At 45.2% G+C, this 19,407-nt stretch overlaps 1 protein-coding gene across 5 annotated transcripts in view; it reads right to left on the reverse strand.

Annotated features, from left to right (window-relative positions):
* Positions 1–19,407, reverse strand: part of LOC147115585 (mitochondrial fission factor-like) — a 305,832-nt gene that overhangs the window by 126,406 nt on the left and 160,019 nt on the right. For all 5 annotated transcript variants that reach the window (XM_085989955.1, XM_085989954.1, XM_085989953.1 and 2 more), the window contains exons 26-29: positions 10,499–10,667; positions 8,710–8,802; positions 5,203–5,307; positions 3,802–3,899 (exon numbers count right to left, since the gene is read on the reverse strand). In XM_085989955.1, coding sequence (XP_085846081.1) covers positions 3,802–3,899; positions 5,203–5,307; positions 8,710–8,802; positions 10,499–10,667 — 465 coding nt within the window. The remainder of the gene's footprint in view (positions 1–3,801; positions 3,900–5,202; positions 5,308–8,709; positions 8,803–10,498; positions 10,668–19,407) is intronic.

Consider the following 19,407-nt stretch of genomic DNA (forward strand, 5'->3'; position numbering starts at 1 on the left):
AGTTGATGTCATGTGATTTGTGGTGGCCATCTTAAATTCAGTTCTTTCCAGCCTTTAGTTGGGACTGGGTGTTGAAGATGTGCTACAGGATTTTTAAGTTAATAAAGCCTAGATTAGAAAGGCAAATCTATTCTTTATTTCACTCTTATTCTTCTAAACTCCAGCGGATACAAGCCTAACGGTTTAAATCAAACGTGGCCACAGTAAATAATAATTCTAATAGGTCTAAGAGCGTTAAAAAAACAAGCCTGAAGGCTTTGTGTCTTAATGCGAGGAGCATTTGTAATAAGGTGGATGAATTGGCTGCGCAAATAGAGGTAAACGAATACGATTTGGTTGGGATTACGGAAACGTGGCTCAAGGATGGCCAAGACTGGAAACTCAACATCCAGGGGTATTCGATATTCAGGAAAGATAGGCAAAAGGGAAAGGGAGGTGGGGTAGCATTACTGGTTAAAGAAGGGATTAATACAATTGTAATGAAGGATATTAGCTCTGATGATGTGGAATCTGTATGGGTAGAATTGAGAAATACTAAGGGGAAAAAAACATTAGTGGGAGTGGTATATAGACCTCCAAACAGTAAGGTGGAGGTTGGGGATGGCATTAAAAGGGAAATTAAAGAAGCGTGCAATAAGGGCACAGCAGTCATCATGGGTGACTTTAACCTACATATAGATTGGGCCAACCAAATTAGTAACAATACTGTGGAGGAGGAATTCCTGGAGTGTTTACAGGATGGTTTCCTGGACCAATATGTCGAGGAACCAACCAGAGATCAGGCCATCTTAGACTGGGTATTATGCAACGAGAAAGGATTAATTAGCAATCTTGTTGTACGAGGCTCCTTGGGTCGGAGCGATCATAATATGATCGAATTCTTCATTAAGATGGAGAATGAAGTAGTTGACTCAGAGACAAGGGTCCTCAATTTAAATAAAGGAAACTACGATGGTCTGAGGAGCGAGTTGGGCAGGATTGAGTGGGGAATGGCGCTCAAAGGGTTGACGGTGGATAGGCAATGGCAAACATTCAAAGACCGAATGGATGAGCTACAGAATTTGTTCATCCCAGTTTGGTGCAAAAATAAAACAAAAAAGGTGACTCAACCATGGCTAACAAGGGAAATTAGGGATAGCATAAGATCCAAGGAGAGGACATATAAATTGGCTAGAAAAAGCAATAATCCTGAGGATTGGGAGCAGTTTAGGAGTCAACAAAGGAGGACAAAGGGATTAATTAAGAAAGGGAAAATAGAATATGAGAGTAAGCTAGCAAGGAACATAAAAACTGACTGTAAAAGCTTTTATAGATATGTGAAGAGAAAAAGATTAGTGAAGTCAAGCGTAGGTCCCTTGCAGTCAGAATTGGGGGAATTTATAATGGGAAACAAGGAAATGGCAGACCAACTAAATGCATACTTTGGTTCTGTCTTCACAAAGGAGGACACAAATAACCTCCCAGAGATGCCGGGGAACATAGGGTCTGATGAAAGCGAGGAACTGAAAGAAATCAGTATTTGTAGGAAAATGGTGTTAGGAAAATTGATGGGACTGAAGGCCGATAAATCCCCAGGGCCTGATGGTCTACATCCCAAGGTACTTAAGGAAGTGGCCCTAGAGATAGTAGATGCACTACTGATCATCTTCCAGAACTCGATAGACTCTGGAAAGGTACCCATGGATTGGAGGGTAGCTAATGTTACCCCACTATTCAAAAAAGGTGGTAGAGAAAAAGCGGGGAATTATAGACCGGTAAGCCTGACATTGGTAGTGGGGAAAATGCTAGAGTCTATTGTAAAAGATGTAATAGCAGAGCACTTGGAAAGCAGTGACAGGATCGGACAAAGTCAACATAGATTTACAAAAGGTAAATCATGCTTGACTAATCTACTGGAATTTTTTGAGGATGTAACTGGTAAAATAGATAAGGGAGAACCAGTGGATGTGGTGTATTTGGACTTTCAGAAGGCTTTCGATAAAGTCCCACACAAGAGATTAGCGTGCAAAATTAAGGCACATGGGATTGGGGGCAAGGTATTGACTTGGATAGAGAACTGGTTGGCGGACAGAAAGCAAAGAGTTGGAATAAACGGGTCGTTTTCCAAGTGGCAGGCAGTGACTAGTGGGGTACCGCAAGGATCGGTCCTAGGACCCCAGCTGTTCACAATATATATTAATGATCTGGATGAGGGAATTGGATGTAATATCTCCAAATTTGCAGACGACACAAAGCTGGGCGGGAGGGTAAGCTGCGAGGAGGATGTCGGGAAACTCCAGTACGATTTGGACAGGTTGGGTGATTGGGCAGAAACATGGCAAATGCACTATAATGTGGATAAATGTGAGGTTATCCACTTTGGTGGCAAAAACAGGAAGGCAGATTATTATTTGAATGGCAATAGATTGGGAGAAGGGGAAGTGCAAAGAGACCTGGGTGTCCTTGTGCACCAGTCGCTGAAGGTAAGCATGCAGGTGCAGCAGGCGGTTAAGAAGGCAAATGGTATGTTGGCCTTCGTAGCAAGAGGGTTCGAGTACAGGAACAAGGATGTCTTGCTACAGTTGTACAGGGCCTTGGTGAGACCGCACCTTGAGTATTGTGTGCAGTTTTGGTCACCTTACCTGAGGAAGGACGTTCTTGCCATGGAGGGAGTGCAGCGAAGATTCACCAGGCTGATACCTGGGATGGCAGGAATGACGTATGAGGAGAGATTGTGTCGATTTGGCTTATACTCACTGGAGTTTAGAAGATTGAGAGGGGATCTCATCGAAACCTATAAAATTCTGTCAGGTCTGGACAGACTAGATGCAGGAAGGATGTTTCTGATGGCCGGGGAGTCCAGAACCAGGGGTCATAGTCTAAGGATAAGGGGTAAGCCATTTAGGACTGAAATGAGGAGGAATTTCTTCACCCAGAGAGTGGTGAACCTGTGGAATTCTCTGCCACAGAGGGCGGTGGAGGCCAGTTCATTAAATATATTCAAGAAAGAGTTGGATATATTTCTTGAGGCTGAAGGGATCAAGGGATATGGGGAAAAGGCGGGGACAGGGTACTGAGTTTGGATGATCAGCCATGATCACATTGAATGGCGGAGCAGGCTCGAAGGGCCGAATGGCCTACTCCTGCTCCTATCTTCTATGTTTCTAGCCTGTCCAACCTTTCCTCATAAGACAATCCATCCATTCCAGGTATTGGTCTAGTAAACCTTCTCTGAACTGCTTCCAACGCATTTACATCCTTCCTTAAATAAGGAGGCCAATACTGTACCAAAACCAAATCCTTAAGGCTATACTTCTTATTTTCCAATATTTAAAAGATCTTCAAGTCTCAGTTAATATTACACTTTTGCAACCGATGCTTATTGGATGACTGACTGATAAGTACATATAATATAGGTCATTAAAAATACATTAAATACTATAATATATGATAATCCAGTACCAAAATTCTGTATGATTATATTATAGTGTATAGAGGTAATAGTACAGTATTGAAATATAATGTTGTATATTAAAATATTCTACTACAGTATTATGCTATAGCACTGTTCTATAATACTCTCCACTCAACATTACTGGGTTGGCTATAGAACCCAGAAGACTCTGTCACTGCACGCTATCCTTTGCTAACTGTTTGACTGGTCTCATTCATCCATTCAGACATTCTCATACACAAACACAGAAATACACATCATAAAGATGCCATGACTGTTATAAAATTCTACCTAAAACTTTTAGAGGTAAAGCCGTGGTCTGATTCTACTTATGATTGAGAATTTGAAATTCTTGCTGGTAAACTAACCTTAGGACCTGTCACTCCTGGCAGCCCTGGTGTTCCAGGTGCTCCTGATCTTCCTGGAGTCCCTGGAGGACCCAATGATCCAGAAGGCCCTGGGTTACCTACAAAACAGTAAAGTAAATGGAAAACATTAATTTAAGGATATACTTTGATAGACATTCTGGATACAGGAGGGGGGAAATTATTCATATTTGTTCAAGATAATAAAAACAATTTGTAATGTTCTGGAGAAGCAATCTTTGATAAAGGCAATCATGCATCACACTTTCAGATGTACCTTTCTACTTAAGAATAAGACTAAAATACAAAACTACTAATCCACTAAAGAGTTGTGCAAGTTATTTTCTCCTTTTTGTCCACTTGAGGTTTCCCTGCCACACACACCTTCCTAACTGGGAGGATTGGCTACAGACCTGCAACTAAACATCTGCCAAAGTCATCTATAGACTCCCACAGATTTTACATGCCTCTTTGTGAAGGAGCACAAAGCCATTTTTCCGTACTTCCCTTTTGTGGCATAGTCAATATCGGAAAGCTCTCAATGTGTGGAATTGTTGGTGTGAATATACTTTCTAATAATCCTTGGTGCCATCACACTGTCCAGTACAATAACAGGAGTTGGAATTCATTTTAATCCTTAATGTTCTGCATCAAAATCAGGGGAAAGTGGGGGAATGTATAAATTTAGCAAATTATCAAACCAATAGAATTATAATCATTATCAAAATATACAGCGTAAGAGAGATAGGTACAGCATGAAGCACAGGGGCTTATTTGGACTTTTGGGTGACCGACCAGCAAAGCACGTACATAGTGATCCACAGCAACCAGTGATCCACAGCAACCAGTGGATGCATTTCATGAGAATCTTGTTCAATGTCAGTAGTCCACACCTGACTCATTTCTTTTAATGTGTGTTACCTGAACTGCAAGAACGTGTTAAACTTTGTAGCAGATAGCTAGTCCAATATACTGGAACTAGAATGATGTTACACATTTCTGCTCTGAAGCTGGTGACTCCCAGCGCTTTCATTCGATAGTTTTTTTTAACTCCGTGTTATTTTGTCATGGAGAAAAAACTTAACTGCTTAGACTTAGGCCATAACTAGCATTCAGGCAATGTAGCAAACTGCCTCAATGAAAATTGGATCCTAACTCCAGTATTGCTCGGGGTTTGAATTGAAAAGCAGTTGAGGATAATTGCTTTTAGATTCTAGTCTTTAGCATTCCAAAATTTGAAGTTGAATATTGCAATGGACAGCAGATTATTGTATTACCCAAACCCTAACAAGTCCTTTTACTGAACACGCTTTAACCTCTTTTACTGGTTTATCCCTAACTTTGGGTCACACAAAGGTGAGTTGAGAAAAATACAAAAAAAACACTTGAAGAACCGTTTTGTACCTTTAAGACCTGGAGGACCTGGTGGTCCTCTCTCTGATGGTCCAATCTCTCCTTTTTCTCCTGGAGCACCTGGTGAACCATCTCTGCCTGGAGGTCCAGGGTTACCTGCAAGCACAGCATTAAAGTTTTTTATTTAAATCCCCATCAGCACTGAGACACTTCAGTGCTGCTGAATACCGAAAGCCTCCAATACACACTTCAGCATAAACACCTCAGCACTACCGAGTAGCGATAGCCCTCAATACACATCTCAGCACTGCAGATATTTAAAACTATTGAGATGGACAAATTTACCAATCGGTTTTCCCCACCATGCAGTGTACACCCATGAGATGCACGTTTAATCTCAGGTTTTGTACATACTTCCTCTGCTAGACTCATTTTTATTTGGTTTGCATGCGGTTGAAAAGGACGCATGAGGTGGGGCAAGCACCCATTCCTCGTGTTTTTATGCAGTTTGTCTCACTATTGCTTAAGGAAAGCTTGCCTCAAGAGCTGAGTGTTGTCCTTATTGTTCAATTATTCGAGGGGGATGTTTTGGATCTAAAAGGCAATATTCACTGATAAGATCTGGATGAAGAAGCTTCAGTAAAGTGTTACATGAACATAGGCGAAAGTGTAATGTTTTCTATTAACTACTTGGCCAAAGAAAGAGTGAATTAAAGAAGTATCCTCACCTCTGGCTGGCGAGTCTAGAACTAGGGGCATTGGGGATGAAATCCACCCGGAGGGCCGTTTGGGGCGCTAAGTAAAAATTTTTTGGAAAGTCAGCAGCAGGCGCTAACCTTTTCAAACATTAGTTAAATTCCCATTTATTCTTCCAAGAGGGAAGTGGAGCACTAAATCAAACCCCTTGAAGCGCAAGAGGCGGGGAATGTCCCGATCCGGGGCAAAGTGCTCAGCAGCGCCACAGGTGGCCACGCATGGCGCTGCTGCATTGCAGGGGCTCTTCCCTGCATTAAAGGGAAGGGCCCCACGCTGCGAGCTCTGCAGGTTTATTTTTAAATATGTGGGCCACCGGCGACCGATCGCGGCACGGACAACGTGACCAATGACTGAAAATAAATATTAAAACAACAGTTTTCTTGGCCGGCCGCTCACTGCGCCTTTAAGTTGTGCCCCGCGAGCGGCCGGTCTCAGTGTTCATGACCTCCGCACCAGTTGGTAACATCACCCGGCACTGCTGTGGGGCGTAATTGCACATTTTTCTTCTGAGGCGCTACCATGCGCTGCGCCCGGAGATGACGTCACGATCTCCGGGCGCAGAAGATCAGGGTGCTACCCGGTAGTGCCGCTGCTAACCTCCCGCAGAGGGCGCAGTTATCACCTCAGGGGGCGCAAAGCCATTCGCCGGAGTGGCAAACGAGGGGAATTTCACCCCCATAGTCTCAGGATAAGGGGTCGGCCATTTAAGACTGAGATGAGAAGGTATTTCTTCACTCAGAGGGTTGTGAATCTTTGGATTCTCTACCCCAAAGGGCTGTGGATGACCATTGAGTACATTCAGAGCTGAGATTGAAAAACTTTTGGACTCTAGGGGAATCAAGGGATATGGAGATCGGGCGGGAAAGCAGAGTTGAGGTCGAAGATCAGCCATGATCTTATTGAATGGCAGAGCAGGCTCGAGGGGCCAAATGGCCTACTCCTGCTCGTAATGCTTATGTTCTATTGTTCTCTGACAACACAGTACTCTCTTAATATTGCACAGACTTGTCAGCCTAGATTATGTGCTCAAGTCTTAGATTGTGACTTGAGCCCACAAGCTTCTGACTCAGAACTGAGAGTGCTATTCTCAGTGGAATCAGATGTTTCTTATATTGAGTAGTTATAAGTTTATTACTCAAATAATACAAATCTAACTCATTGGGGTGCACAGTGCAGTTTCAGCATATGATGCCACAGAGGGAATTATACGGTCTGCACTTGAAACAATGATTTTCTATTCTCAGCCATGCTTTTGTGAGTAAGTGCCAAGCAATTGGCAAGAGTTCACAAAAGAGAAAGGAGAGAAGGAGTAAACAATGAGAGAGAGAATATTCCTGTACCTAGTCTTGTTCATGTACTTATGACCAGTTATAGTGTATGTTTGCAGACTAAAGTGTACACTAGGGAAAGAGGCAGCCAGGGTGCTGCCTGTGCAAAATTATTTTCTTTTCAACTTTGGAATCTTTTTCTTGGTGGGGCCTGTGCATGGCTACCTCAATGCTGGATAAGAACATAAGAAATAAGAGCAGGAGTTGGCCATTTAGTCCTTCGAGCCTGCTCCGCCATTCAATAAGATCATGGCTGATCTTCTGCCTCATCTCCACTTTCCCGCACTATCCCCATATCCATTGATTCCCTTAATATTCAAAAATCTATCGATCTCTTTCTTGAATATACTCAACGACTGAGCCTCCACAGCCCTCTGGGGTAGAGAATCCCAAAGATTCACCACCCTCTGAGTGAAGACATTTCTCCTCATCTCAGTCCTAAAAGACTGGCCCCTTATTCTGAGACTGTGACCCCTGGTTCTAGACTCCTCAGCCAGGGGAAACATCCTCCCAGCATCTACCCCGTTTAGCCCTGTAATAATTTTGTATGTTTCAATGAGATCACCTCTCATTCTTCTAAACTCTAGAGAACATAGGTCTAGTCTACTCACTCTCTCCTCATAGGACAATCCCCTCATCCCAGGAACCAGTCTGGTGAACCTTTGTTGCACTCCTTCTATGGCAAGTATATCCTTCCTTAGGTAAGGAGACCAAAACTGTACACAATACTCCAGGTGCGTTCTCACCAGGGCCCTATATAATTACAGTAAGATGTCTTTACTCTTACACTCAAGTCCTCTTGTAATAAAGGCCAACATACCATTTGCTTTCCTAATTGCTTGCTGTACCTACATGTTAACTTTCAGTGATTTGTGTACAAGGACACCCAGGTCCCTCTGAACACCAACATTTCACAATCTCTCACCATTTCAAAGATACTCTGCTTTTCTATTTTTCCTACCAAAGTGGATAACTTCACATTTCTCCACATTATATTCCATTTGTCGAGGCCTAACAGTGTTCAACGTTGGAACAATGCGAATGATAGTGGAGGCTGTTTCCCTCATTGTCCTTTGATTTACGTGCAACACATCCACATATGGACAGGTGCATTTGACACAGCTAGGATTACCCTCCGAAAAACTGGGGGAAGGTGAGGAATGCGACGGCTGCATCCCTGCACCCATTTCCGGTCCCGTCTGGCCTTGAGAAACCAGCAGGACAGGACCAAATATCCTAGGTTACTATCCGCAGGAGAGCAGCAGAAAATCCGAAGAAACTTTGGGAAAAAAATGAAGACTAAGGCCACAGAGTGGTTTCAGAAAATAAGGTGAATAATGGCTCCAGTGTGGCAAACAGTAACTAGCTCCTCTGTGCGTTCATTTTTATGATAATTAGCTCGGGTTTCTCTAGGTTTCTTGGTGTAATATTCACTTATTACTGATTTTGTCTATGCAGAAGGATCTGTACTTACCTTGTATTCCTGACCGTCCTTGACCTCCCATTTCGCCACGAAACCCCGGTGGTCCTGGAATTACGTTGCCATCACCCTTCCCTCCTTTTGCACCTAGAGCAGAGACCATCAGTGCATGATTTAAGCAATAGTGTGGATGGAGCTATAGAAGAAACATCTTGTACCAAATCTGTAAATTCATTTCGTAGATTCTCAATGGCATAACATGAAACTGTCAGTAGGAACAGAGGTACAGTCCCCATCCTCTCCAGTTGTTTATCTGGGCTGCACTGCTGTGGGGAGACAGGGTTAAGTAAAATCAGAGGAAGCATCTCCACTGGCCTTTCCTTACATGCCTCCTAATGCCAGGCTTGACTACACTTAGAGGTTTAGGAGCAGCTCATCCACTGCCTACTTAATCACAGGTGGTGCATTGCTTAACAGCTCCAGAGCACTAGGGAGAAAAGAGAGGAGTTTAGCACCCTCACAAAAATGATAGCTGAGCCCATGATTTTTTTTCAGATCTTGGTGTAGCATCACTGAGTGAGACAGATGCTTTTATTTCAGATTTCCAGCATCTGCAGTATTTTCTTTTTGTATTTTTGCTTACAAAGAGTTGGGTTTACTGTTAAAAGCTGCCATAGCTCAGCATAGGAAACAAGAAAGTCCTTCTTGTTTCCTATGCCGAGCTATGAAAACTTGAGGTCCCTCCTATTCCAATTTTCTCCTTTCTTCTCCAGGAGACAGTTATTTACAATAGGAGATAGTTCCATGGCCATTGGTAACCTGCTGCTATCTAGCCCAGGCAGGCATTCCACACGTCTGAGCCAGGACAGTGATTGTCAAATGGCTATTAACTGTTGGTTATCACAGCGGAGGACAATCTTGTTCTCACTTAATATCCACATGCATGCACTTTCCAGCAAAGTTCACTGCATAGTAATCAGGGATGAGGAGGCCATTTGCAACCTCCATACTATCTCAACTACGGTCAGCTTATTCAACACAGCCAGGGATTAAACCTGGTACCTTCTTCATCTGTATGGCTTAGTAACACGCTCCCCAAGTCCTCCACAGTGGAAGAGTGATATTTATAAAATTACAGACTCCTACAAGTGAGCACATGATACTCTGTAGGCCCAAAATGGAAACGAGTTCCGTTTTCCAGCACAGAGATTGTTTACCTCGATAAGCACAAAAATTAAACAAAGCAAATGGCGATTAAGGCTTCGTAGCTTTATGGTGCTGAATTTCCGGCTACCCCTCTACCCCTGTGCTGGACAGGAGTTGGTGCACCTGAAGTGCACTATTTCCTGTCCTGGCCATTAACATGGCCTGGGAGCATCCTAACGCAGGCCTGCCTCCTGCCAGAGCTTAACACCAGCAAAAAGGGGGGAGGAAATATGAGCTTAGACCCTCTAGTGATGCCCCGGAAATCCAGCGCCTGTGTCAAGGGGGAAGAGACACGGCGTCATGGGTCTGCGCTCTCTTTTTCCTGACCTTTGCACCCAGAGAAAGGTCAGGAAAATTGTCCTTTTTATTTTAATTTGTCATTTAGCTATTTTAAATTTCTAATCTTGCCACACAAATGATTTGAAGGATAGTCATGTATATTTATAAAATGTATTGTGTAAAATATAGTGAATTGAAACAAAAACTAGTAATAGCCGCCACTCTACACTTTAGCTGAATATACTCAGCAGGTCAGTCAATGGTTCTGACAGGAAAGTACATGGAGTGAGGGGCTGTGAGTATTTTTAGTAGGCACAAACTTTTAAACTTCACTATAACTCCAAACAGTCATACAAACCTGGGACACCATCAACTCCCCGAAATCCAAGTACTCCACGGTTTCCTTTGTGTCCTTGTGCACCTGGAGGTCCAAACCCAGGTGGTCCAGGGGGACCCATGGGTCCTGGGACACCAGGGTTTCCAGAGTTACCACGTGGACCTATGCTACCTTTTGGTGAAAATGGTGTCTGTAAATAGAAGTTTTTAAAAAAAGTTAGCACTCAATACAGCTCACATTTAAAAAATGTAATGAACAAAGAAGTATTGATATTTTAGGGTTCAAAAGCCACATAGTAATTGCTATAAATCTCATCATCATAAAGAAACTACTCATGAAATAACGCTGGACAGCCAGCTGGTGGCGCCGTCCAAGGAGTATAAATACTCGGGCGTGGGCCCAGCTTGCCAGGGACATTTTGTAAGACAAGGAACTAGTGAAGTACAACTAGACCTCCATGTTCTGAAACAAGTTGATTAAAGCCTTGCTTTATACTCAAACCAAGTGCGTAGTGAGTTTTATTACATCCGGTATTATATAATATGAACATTTATAGATGTTACTTTATTTAAATGTCAACTAGAGCTGATTTTCAACTTTTAAAAATTATTATTCATTCTTGGGATGTGGGCATCGCTGGCAAAGCCGGAATTTATTGCCCATCCCTAGTTGCCCTTGAGAAGGTGGTGGTGGGCCTTCTTCTTGAACCGCTGCAGTCCATGTGGTGAAGGTACTCCCAAAGTGTTGTTAGGGAGGGTTTTCCAGGATTTTGAAGGACACTATGAAGGATCAACAATACATGTCCAAGTCAGGATGATGTGTGACTTGGAGGGGATGATGTTCTCTTGTACCTGCTGCCATTGTATTTTTGGGTGGTGGAGGTCGTGGGCTTAGGAGGTGCTGCCGAAGATGCCTTATACCCTGTGTGCACATTTTTGGGGGATCTGGGGACATTCAAATGTAGGCAGGGGAGTCTGGCACAGAATTTCCCGACATTTGAGCGTGCAGGACACTCCATGTAAATAATGTTCATCTTGGGTAAGCATCCAAGGTCACTAGGGAGTGGGTAGTTACATGAAAATTAATTTAAAGGGCATGATAATAGAAAACTATGTGTTTCTAAATCACTACCTGTCTACACTTTACTTAATCAAAACCCTTAATGATTTTGAACACCTCTATTAAATCTCCCCTTAACCTTCTCTGCTCTAAGGAGAACAACCCCAGCTTCTCCATAACTGGAGTCCCTCATCCCTAGTCTTAGCGCTGGAGGTGGGGGTGGGGGGTTGGCCGAGTACAGAGGGGCTGATTGCGGGGTGGGGAGAGGGATGGTTTGGCTGAGCACAAGGGGTGCTGATTGGCCAAACCCCCTGTAGACTGTACGATAAAAATTTATTAACAATGGGGGAATGCTCCTGCAATATAATTGTTTTAAAACCTGAACAATCCTATTCATTTTTACGAATCCTGGATTACAAAGAACCCTGAAAGAAACAAAAACATAACCAACATTTTTTGTAATATCCACCCTTGTTTCAAGGATTTCTCATTGGGTTTCTTAAGCCCTGTCAAGCACACACAATACGATATTGTCCAGTCAGTCAGAAATTATCTTAGGTACAGTAATATAATGGTTATGGTACTGAACCAGCAGCCCAGAGGTCCAAACGCTACCAAGGCATGTTGTGAATTGAATTCATTAAACATGGTTAATTTGTTGAATGGCACCAGAAAATAAATGACCACAAAAGCTGGAACAGTGATGTAAAAGCCCAACGGGTTCACTAATGTCTTCAGGCAAGGTGTCCTGCCACCCCAACCTGGTCTGGCCTACACATGATTCCAGTCCCACACTAACGGTTGACACTTAATGCTCTCTGAAATGGCCGATAAAGTCACTCTAATGCATTCAAGAAGGTGGCCCACCACCTCCTTCTTAAGACAACTAGGGATGGTAATGAAAGTGCTCTTGTTAGCAATGCCCACATCCTGAAGAAAAAATGTCCTTTGTTGTCCGGTCCAGCCAGCCAGTCACTGTAGTGTACTGTCCGGTCCAGTCAGCCAGTCACTGTAGTGTACTGTCCGCTCCAGTCAGCCAGTCACTGTAGCGTACTGTCCAGCCCAGTCAACTGAAAGGATTCGCAAATTTCATGTCTCCCCCCCGAGGATTTACTTTTGGTTTATTAAAGAAACCCTGGTTGGACTGAGTTTAAAATCCAGGGCACAACAAGATGGCTGCGGTCAGCCTCATGGCCAAAGCCTGTAAGTTTCAGTTTGGACTGACAGCTTGTATTCTGATGACTGTGAGAAGGAACTTTCTAGAACTTGAATGCAGACAGACCTTCTGCATTTATGCATTAGAAGCAAACCCAGTGGCATTCGGGCCACTGATTAAAAGCCATCAAGGTTGTTTGCACAATCAAGAGCAGACAGGGCCTATTGAATATGTAGTGGGACAAGCTCAGCTGCATTCAGGCCTTCATTTAGAGAACGTCAACATTGTTTACCTAAGTACTTCAAAACGATCAACGGGGCATTCAGACCGGAATGGCCCCATCACGAAACCAGTTGGAGAAAGGGGAACACTGATGAGATCAGTAAAACCGATTACCGGCCATCCAGGTCGATGGGCCAAGATCAGTACCTTTTGTATGAGTTTCAATACGTCCAGATTAGACAAAAGAAATGAGCTGATCTGGCGGGATATAAGGGCTACCGGGAAAGGTATAACTAGTCCCTCGGGAGGCCATTTCGCTCTCTCTCTCCCGCCTTACCTCTGGTGCCCTGCCATACCATCAACCCAGCAAGAGGATCGTCGACGAAGAGCCCGTCCAGGGAAGTAGAATACCTGCAGTTACATTTAAATTAATGGGGTATCTCTGCTTTGGGCAGTGAAAACCTAAGACATCGGCAGGCAACAGGGCATGGAGCAGACGTTTCAACATCCTAGACTGGTGAGCATCAATTTTCTGGCACATCACAAGATAATCTAGATAGGTGTAAAGGGTGGGAGTTAAGTGTAATTGCTAAAGTGTCATTTTAGTCAATTTCCCTCGATGTGTCCATTTCTCCTCCCCTGTTAAGTGTAATTGTGCTGCATCCATAGTGATTTTCTATGTATAGTAATTGTTCTCTATTTTAATAAACATTGGTTTTCTTTGCACCAAACCACTGGTCTCGTTTGTCTATATCGCTACTCGTAAATAAGTCCGGTGGTCAGAACCAAAGGGGAAGCGATTCGAACCACACGGGGCTGGAGCAGCTCAGACACACGACTGACTGACCAGACACAAACCCCAAACCAAAACCTCCTACACAGCCAGTCACTGTAGTGTACTGTCTGCTCCAGTCAGACAGTCACTGTAGTGTACTGTCTGCTCCAGTCAGCCAGTCACTGTAGTGTACTGTCCAGTCCAGTCAGCCAGCCACTGTAGCGTACTGTCCGGTCCGGTCAGCCAGTCACTGTAGCGTACTGTCCGCTCCAGTCAGCCAGTCACTGTAGTGTACTGTCTGCTCCAGTCAGCCAGTCACTGTAGTGTACTGTCCAGTCCGGTCAGCCAGTCACTGTAGCGTACTGTCCGCTCCAGTCAGCCAGTCACTGTATACTGTCCACTCCAGTCAGCCAGTCACTGTAGTGTACTGTCCGCTCCAGTCAGCCAGTCACTGTAGTGTACTGTCTGGTCCAGTCAGCCAGTCACTGTAGTATACTGTCCGCTCCAGTCAGCCAGTCACTGTAGTGTACTGTCCGGTCCAGTCAGCCAGTCAATGTAGTGTACTGTCCGGTCCAGTCAGCCAGTCACTGTAGTGTACTGTCCGGTCCGGTCAGCCAGTCACTGTAGCGTACTGTCCGCTCCAGTCAGCCAGTCACTGTAGTGTACTGTCCGCTCCAGTCAGCCAGTCACTGTAGTGTACTGTCCGCTCCAGTCAGCCAGTCACTGTAGCGTACTGTCCGCTCCAGTCAGCCAGTCACTGTAGCGTACTGTCCGCTCCAGTCAGCCAGTCACTGTAGCGTACTGTCCGCTCCAGTCAGCCAGTCACTGTAGCGTACTGTCCGCTCCAGTCAGCCAGTCACTGTAATGTACTGTCCGCTCCAGTCAGCCAGTCACTGTAGTGTACTGTCCGCTCCAGTCAGCCAGTCACTGTAGTGTACTGTCCGGTCCGGTCAGCCAGTCACTGTAGTGTACTGTCCGCTCCAGTCAGCCAGTCACTGTAGTGTACTGTCCGCTCCAGTCAGCCAGTCACTGTAGTGTACTGTCCGCTCCAGTCAGCCAGTCACTGTAGCGTACTGTCCGCTCCAGTCAGCCAGTCACTGTAGTGTACTGTCCGCTCCAGTCAGCCAGTCACTGTAGTGTACTGTCCGCTCCAGTCAGCCAGTCACTGTAGCGTACTGTCCGCTCCAGTCAGCCAGTCACTGTAGTGTACTGTCCGCTCCAGTCAGCCAGTCACTGTAGCGTACTGTCCGCTCCAGTCAGCCAGTCACTGTAGCGTACTGTCCGCTCCAGTCAGCCAGTCACTGTAATGTACTGTCCGCTCCAGTCAGCCAGTCACTGTAGTGTACTGTCCGCTCCAGTCAGCCAGTCACTGTAGTGTACTGTCCGGTCCGGTCAGCCAGTCACTGTAGTGTACTGTCCGCTCCAGTCAGCCAGTCACTGTAGTGTACTGTCCGCTCCAGTCAGCCAGTCACTGTAGTGTACTGTCCGCTCCAGTCAGCCAGTCACTGTAGCGTACTGTCCGCTCCAGTCAGCCAGTCACTGTAGCGTACTGTCCGCTCCAGTCAGCCAGTCACTGTAGCGTACTGTCCGCTCCAGTCAGCCAGTCACTGTAGTGTACTGTCCGCTCCAGTCAGCCAGTCACTGTAGTGTACTGTCCGCTCCAGTCAGGCACATGCAGCTCACTGGATTTCCTCACCTGTTCAGCCATACATTCTGCACCACATTAGGTATCAGTCTTGGCTCAATAATACTCACCTCTGAGCCAGAAAGTTGTGGGTTCAAACGCACTCCAGAGACTTGAACACATAATCCAGGCTGGCATTTATTCTCGGATGCCTTTGTTCAGAAAATTGGTGAGCTGTAAACCGTGCTGCCGATTCGCTATCACCCATTTTTCACCCAGCAATAAAAGTTAAAATGACCTCCCTCACTGTTTCCTGTAACCTTTTCCAGACCTTTGGATTTTTTTACTCGTATGTAATGAGAATGAGTAAAAGAATCGATTCATTGAATCTTCAGTAATGAAAATGGGGTAGATATTCAAAGCTCTAATAATTTTACTGGCCCATTGTTGCTAGGCAGAATATCGGGGGCTGATTTTGATTATCGCTGCTGGGCTGGAATGGGGCAATACTGTGATAAAAATCGCAGCGCAGCACTTGTGACCACTGTCTTACTGCTGCTCCAGCTGTTGCCATTCGAAATTGACAGCCCAGGCCCCTGCCAGAAACAGGCGGGTGCCTCTTTACCCAATACAAATGGGGGTCCGCTGGTGTCAGTAGGGCCCGGATACAATTTTGAAGTACCATGGGGTGGAGTGTACAGGTTGATGTTGATCTCTGTAACCTCCTCCAGCCCTACAAGCCTCGGAGGTCCCTGCACTCCTCCAATTCTGGCCTCTTGCGCATCTCGGATTTTAATCGCTCCACCACTGGCAGCCGTGCTTTCAGCTGCCTGGGCCCTAAGCTCTGGAATTCCCTCCCTGAACCTCTCCGCCTCTCTATCCCCCTTTGAGATGCTCCTTACAATTCGCTAGAGTTTAGAAGAATGAGAGGGGATCTCATTGAAACTTATAAAATTCTAACAGGACTAGACAGACTAGATGCAGGAAGGCTGTTCCCGATGGCGGGGGAGTCCAGAACCAGGGGTCACAGTCTAAGGATAAGGGGTAAGCCATTTAGGACAGAGATGAGGAGGAATTTCTTCACCCAGAGAGTGGTGAACCTGTGGAATTCTCTACCACAGAAGACAGTTGAGGCCGATTCATTAAATATATTCAAGAAGGAGTTAGATATATTTCTTAAGGCTAAAGGGATCAAGGGATATGGGGAGAAAGCAGGGACAGGGTACTGAGTTTGGATGATCAGCTATGATCTCATTGAATGGCGGAGCAGGCTCGAGGGGCCGAATGGTCTACTCCTGCTCCTATCTTCTATGTTTTCTATGTTACCTCTGTGACCAGGCTTTTGGTCATCTGTCCTGACAGCTCCTTCTGTGGCATGGTGTAAAAAATGTTTTTATTGATATCGCTCCTGTGAAGCGCCTTGGGATGTTTTGCTACGTTAAATGCGCTCTATAAATGTAAGTTGTTGTTGTTGAGCAGACCGCTGGCGGCCACGCCGAAAATTTCACAGCTATGTTTTGAAATGCTTTTTGCGGGGCCAGGAGGAGCACATGAACTTAGCTAATCACAGCGTGAAACGGACCCAGATACCAGCAGTAACTCCGCATGCTTCAATATTTTGGAAGCTCTTATTCCAGTGGCACTACAATTTACTGCAAAAAAAAAAAGTTTTATTAGACCCAACACACCCAAGTCCATCTTTATTTCATAATGAACAGAATTGCCAATTGAAAATGAATGCTTCAGTGTTACAGATCTAATGGGCTATAAATCCAAAACAACACTTTCAGACATACCAAGGCAGCAAAGCAGGCGAGCACTGGTTTGATGTTGTAAAGGACAAATGTCAGGAAGTTGTTGGTTATACAGAAAGTGATCAATAGCTGGAATGGGTCGCTACCAAGCGCCCCATTTAAGAAATAACTGGATGTTGTAATGAGAGGATTGGTATTCTAGAAAGATGCGATTAAATGATCTGAATGTCCTTCTTCATCTAAACCTACCTTGTGATATAAAGCCAGCAATCTTACCGGTGGGGAATTTGCAGTCCTAATGAAGGCGAACTGGCAGCGTTCGTCGCAATCTCGCCTTTGAAACTGACCACAACTTCAGCATTTAGCACACGTGTCGCCTAACGTGGAAATCCTGAAGTTGCGGTCTGTCAGTCACTGCTCTTCCACAGGCTGCGTATTATACATTAAAAAAAAAAGTTTGTTCATCTTTATTTCAGGTTTGCCTTCTCGCCATGCGAGTGCCCCAATCTTTGTTTTGCTCTCTCTAACATTTTTTAAAAAGTTAGAATCAAAAGGAGCTTACTCACTTCCTGGTTCGGTGACTGTGAGAATTTAACATTGTGATTGGCTGCTTAGACAGCCTGTTGATGTCACAGCAGCATTTCGCTGGGAATCCCCATTAACTTGCGTTCATTTCAATTACGCGTCGGGAAAACCCGAACTTCTCACCACAGAGATTGCGAGATCTTTGTGGGAAGCTTACTTCAGGGCCAGCGGCGAGCACCTTTGCTTCGCTGCTGATTGCAAATTACAGGCCATCATATATTATGGGGGCGAAATTCCCCTCCTTTGTGCCTCCCATGGGGGGCACTAACGGGGCACAAAGGCCTCTTCGGCCAGCCGCGGCGCTGACCGCCCCTCCCGCCAAATTCCGCGGGAGGTTAGCGGCGGCACTACCGGGTTGCGCCCCGATCTCATGCGCCCGGAGATCATGACATCATCTTCGGGCACATCGCCCCGGTAGAAAAAGTCCCTTTCGCCCCCTGCAGCAGTGCCGGGCGATGGCAGCGACTGCTGCAGGGGACGCGAGCAGGACAGCCGGCCGCTAGCGGGGCGGAGGTTAAAGGTGAGGTGACTGGTCGCCCTGAAAAAATGACGGCTTTTGTGAAAAAAAATTTTTTTGTTGCTCCGGACGCGGGGGGCGTGCTGTGATCGGTCAGCCCAGCGCTCTGCTTGAGTGCCGGGCTGATCACGCAGCATCCCCTGCTCCCCGGTGCAGCAGGTAAGTTAAAAAAAACCCGCAGAGTTCGCAGCGTGGGGCCCTTCCCTTTAATTCAGGGAAGAGCCCCTGCGACATGTCAGCGCTGCGTGGCCCAGTACATGGCGTTGCTGAGCCGTGCGCCCTGGGTCGTGAACTTCCCCCCAAGAAGGAAATGGAGCGTGTGAACGGAGTTCGAGAGGAATTTCTAGCCCTACATTTTTTATGTGGGGCACATGTTTCAATGAAAATTCATTATAAGTACCTGCAGTTCCTTTAGGTGGAGCTGTGATACACATTTCCAATGTAAAGATGCAACATCCGCTAGCTGTAATTTTATAGTTAAGAAGTATATTACCCTGGCCACTAAGATCCCAAAGATAAGTTAAAATGGACCAGACCTGCCACTGCATCTCTCTGCTGGTGTCCCTGCAGCTTCCCACATGGGACTTCAAATTCCCCCTAATAAGTCCTGCCACATTCTATAAATTCCATAGGGAAATAAATATCTTCCTTGCAGAGCCAGCATGTGGTTATCCTTTTGCAGTACTTGATGAAATAAAGTAAGAATGAACAGTTATAGAAGTGAATGCATTGAATCTACTGACTAGTAACACATAATTACACAATTAGCACTGATTCTTTGTAAAAGAAAAAGAAAAAGAGAGAAATAACTTGCATTTATATGGCACCTTTCATGACTTCAGGATGTCCCAAAGCGCTTCACAGTCAATTAAGTACTTTTGAAGTGTAATCACTGTTGTAACATAGGGAAACATGACAGCCAATTTGTGCACAGCAAGGTCCCACAAACAGCAATAAGATAAATGACTGGATAATCTGTTTTGGTGGTGTTGGTTGAGGGATAAATATTGGGCAGGACACCGGGAGAATTCCCCTGCTCTTCTTCGAAATAGTGCCATGAGATCTTTTACATCCACACGAGATGATGGACGGGGCCTCGGTTTAATGTCTCATCCAAAAGACGGCACCTCCATCACTGCAGCACTCCCTCAGCACTGCACTGGAGTGTCAGCCTAGATTATGTGCTCAAGTTTCTGGAGTGGGGCTTGAACCCACCACCTTCTGATTCAACAACAACA

The sequence above is a fragment of the Somniosus microcephalus genome, chromosome 6, assembly GCF_052327205.1.
Source record: "Somniosus microcephalus isolate GS21.2 chromosome 6, FLI_Smic_1.0, whole genome shotgun sequence".
Lineage (NCBI taxonomy): Eukaryota > Metazoa > Chordata > Chondrichthyes > Squaliformes > Somniosidae > Somniosus > Somniosus microcephalus.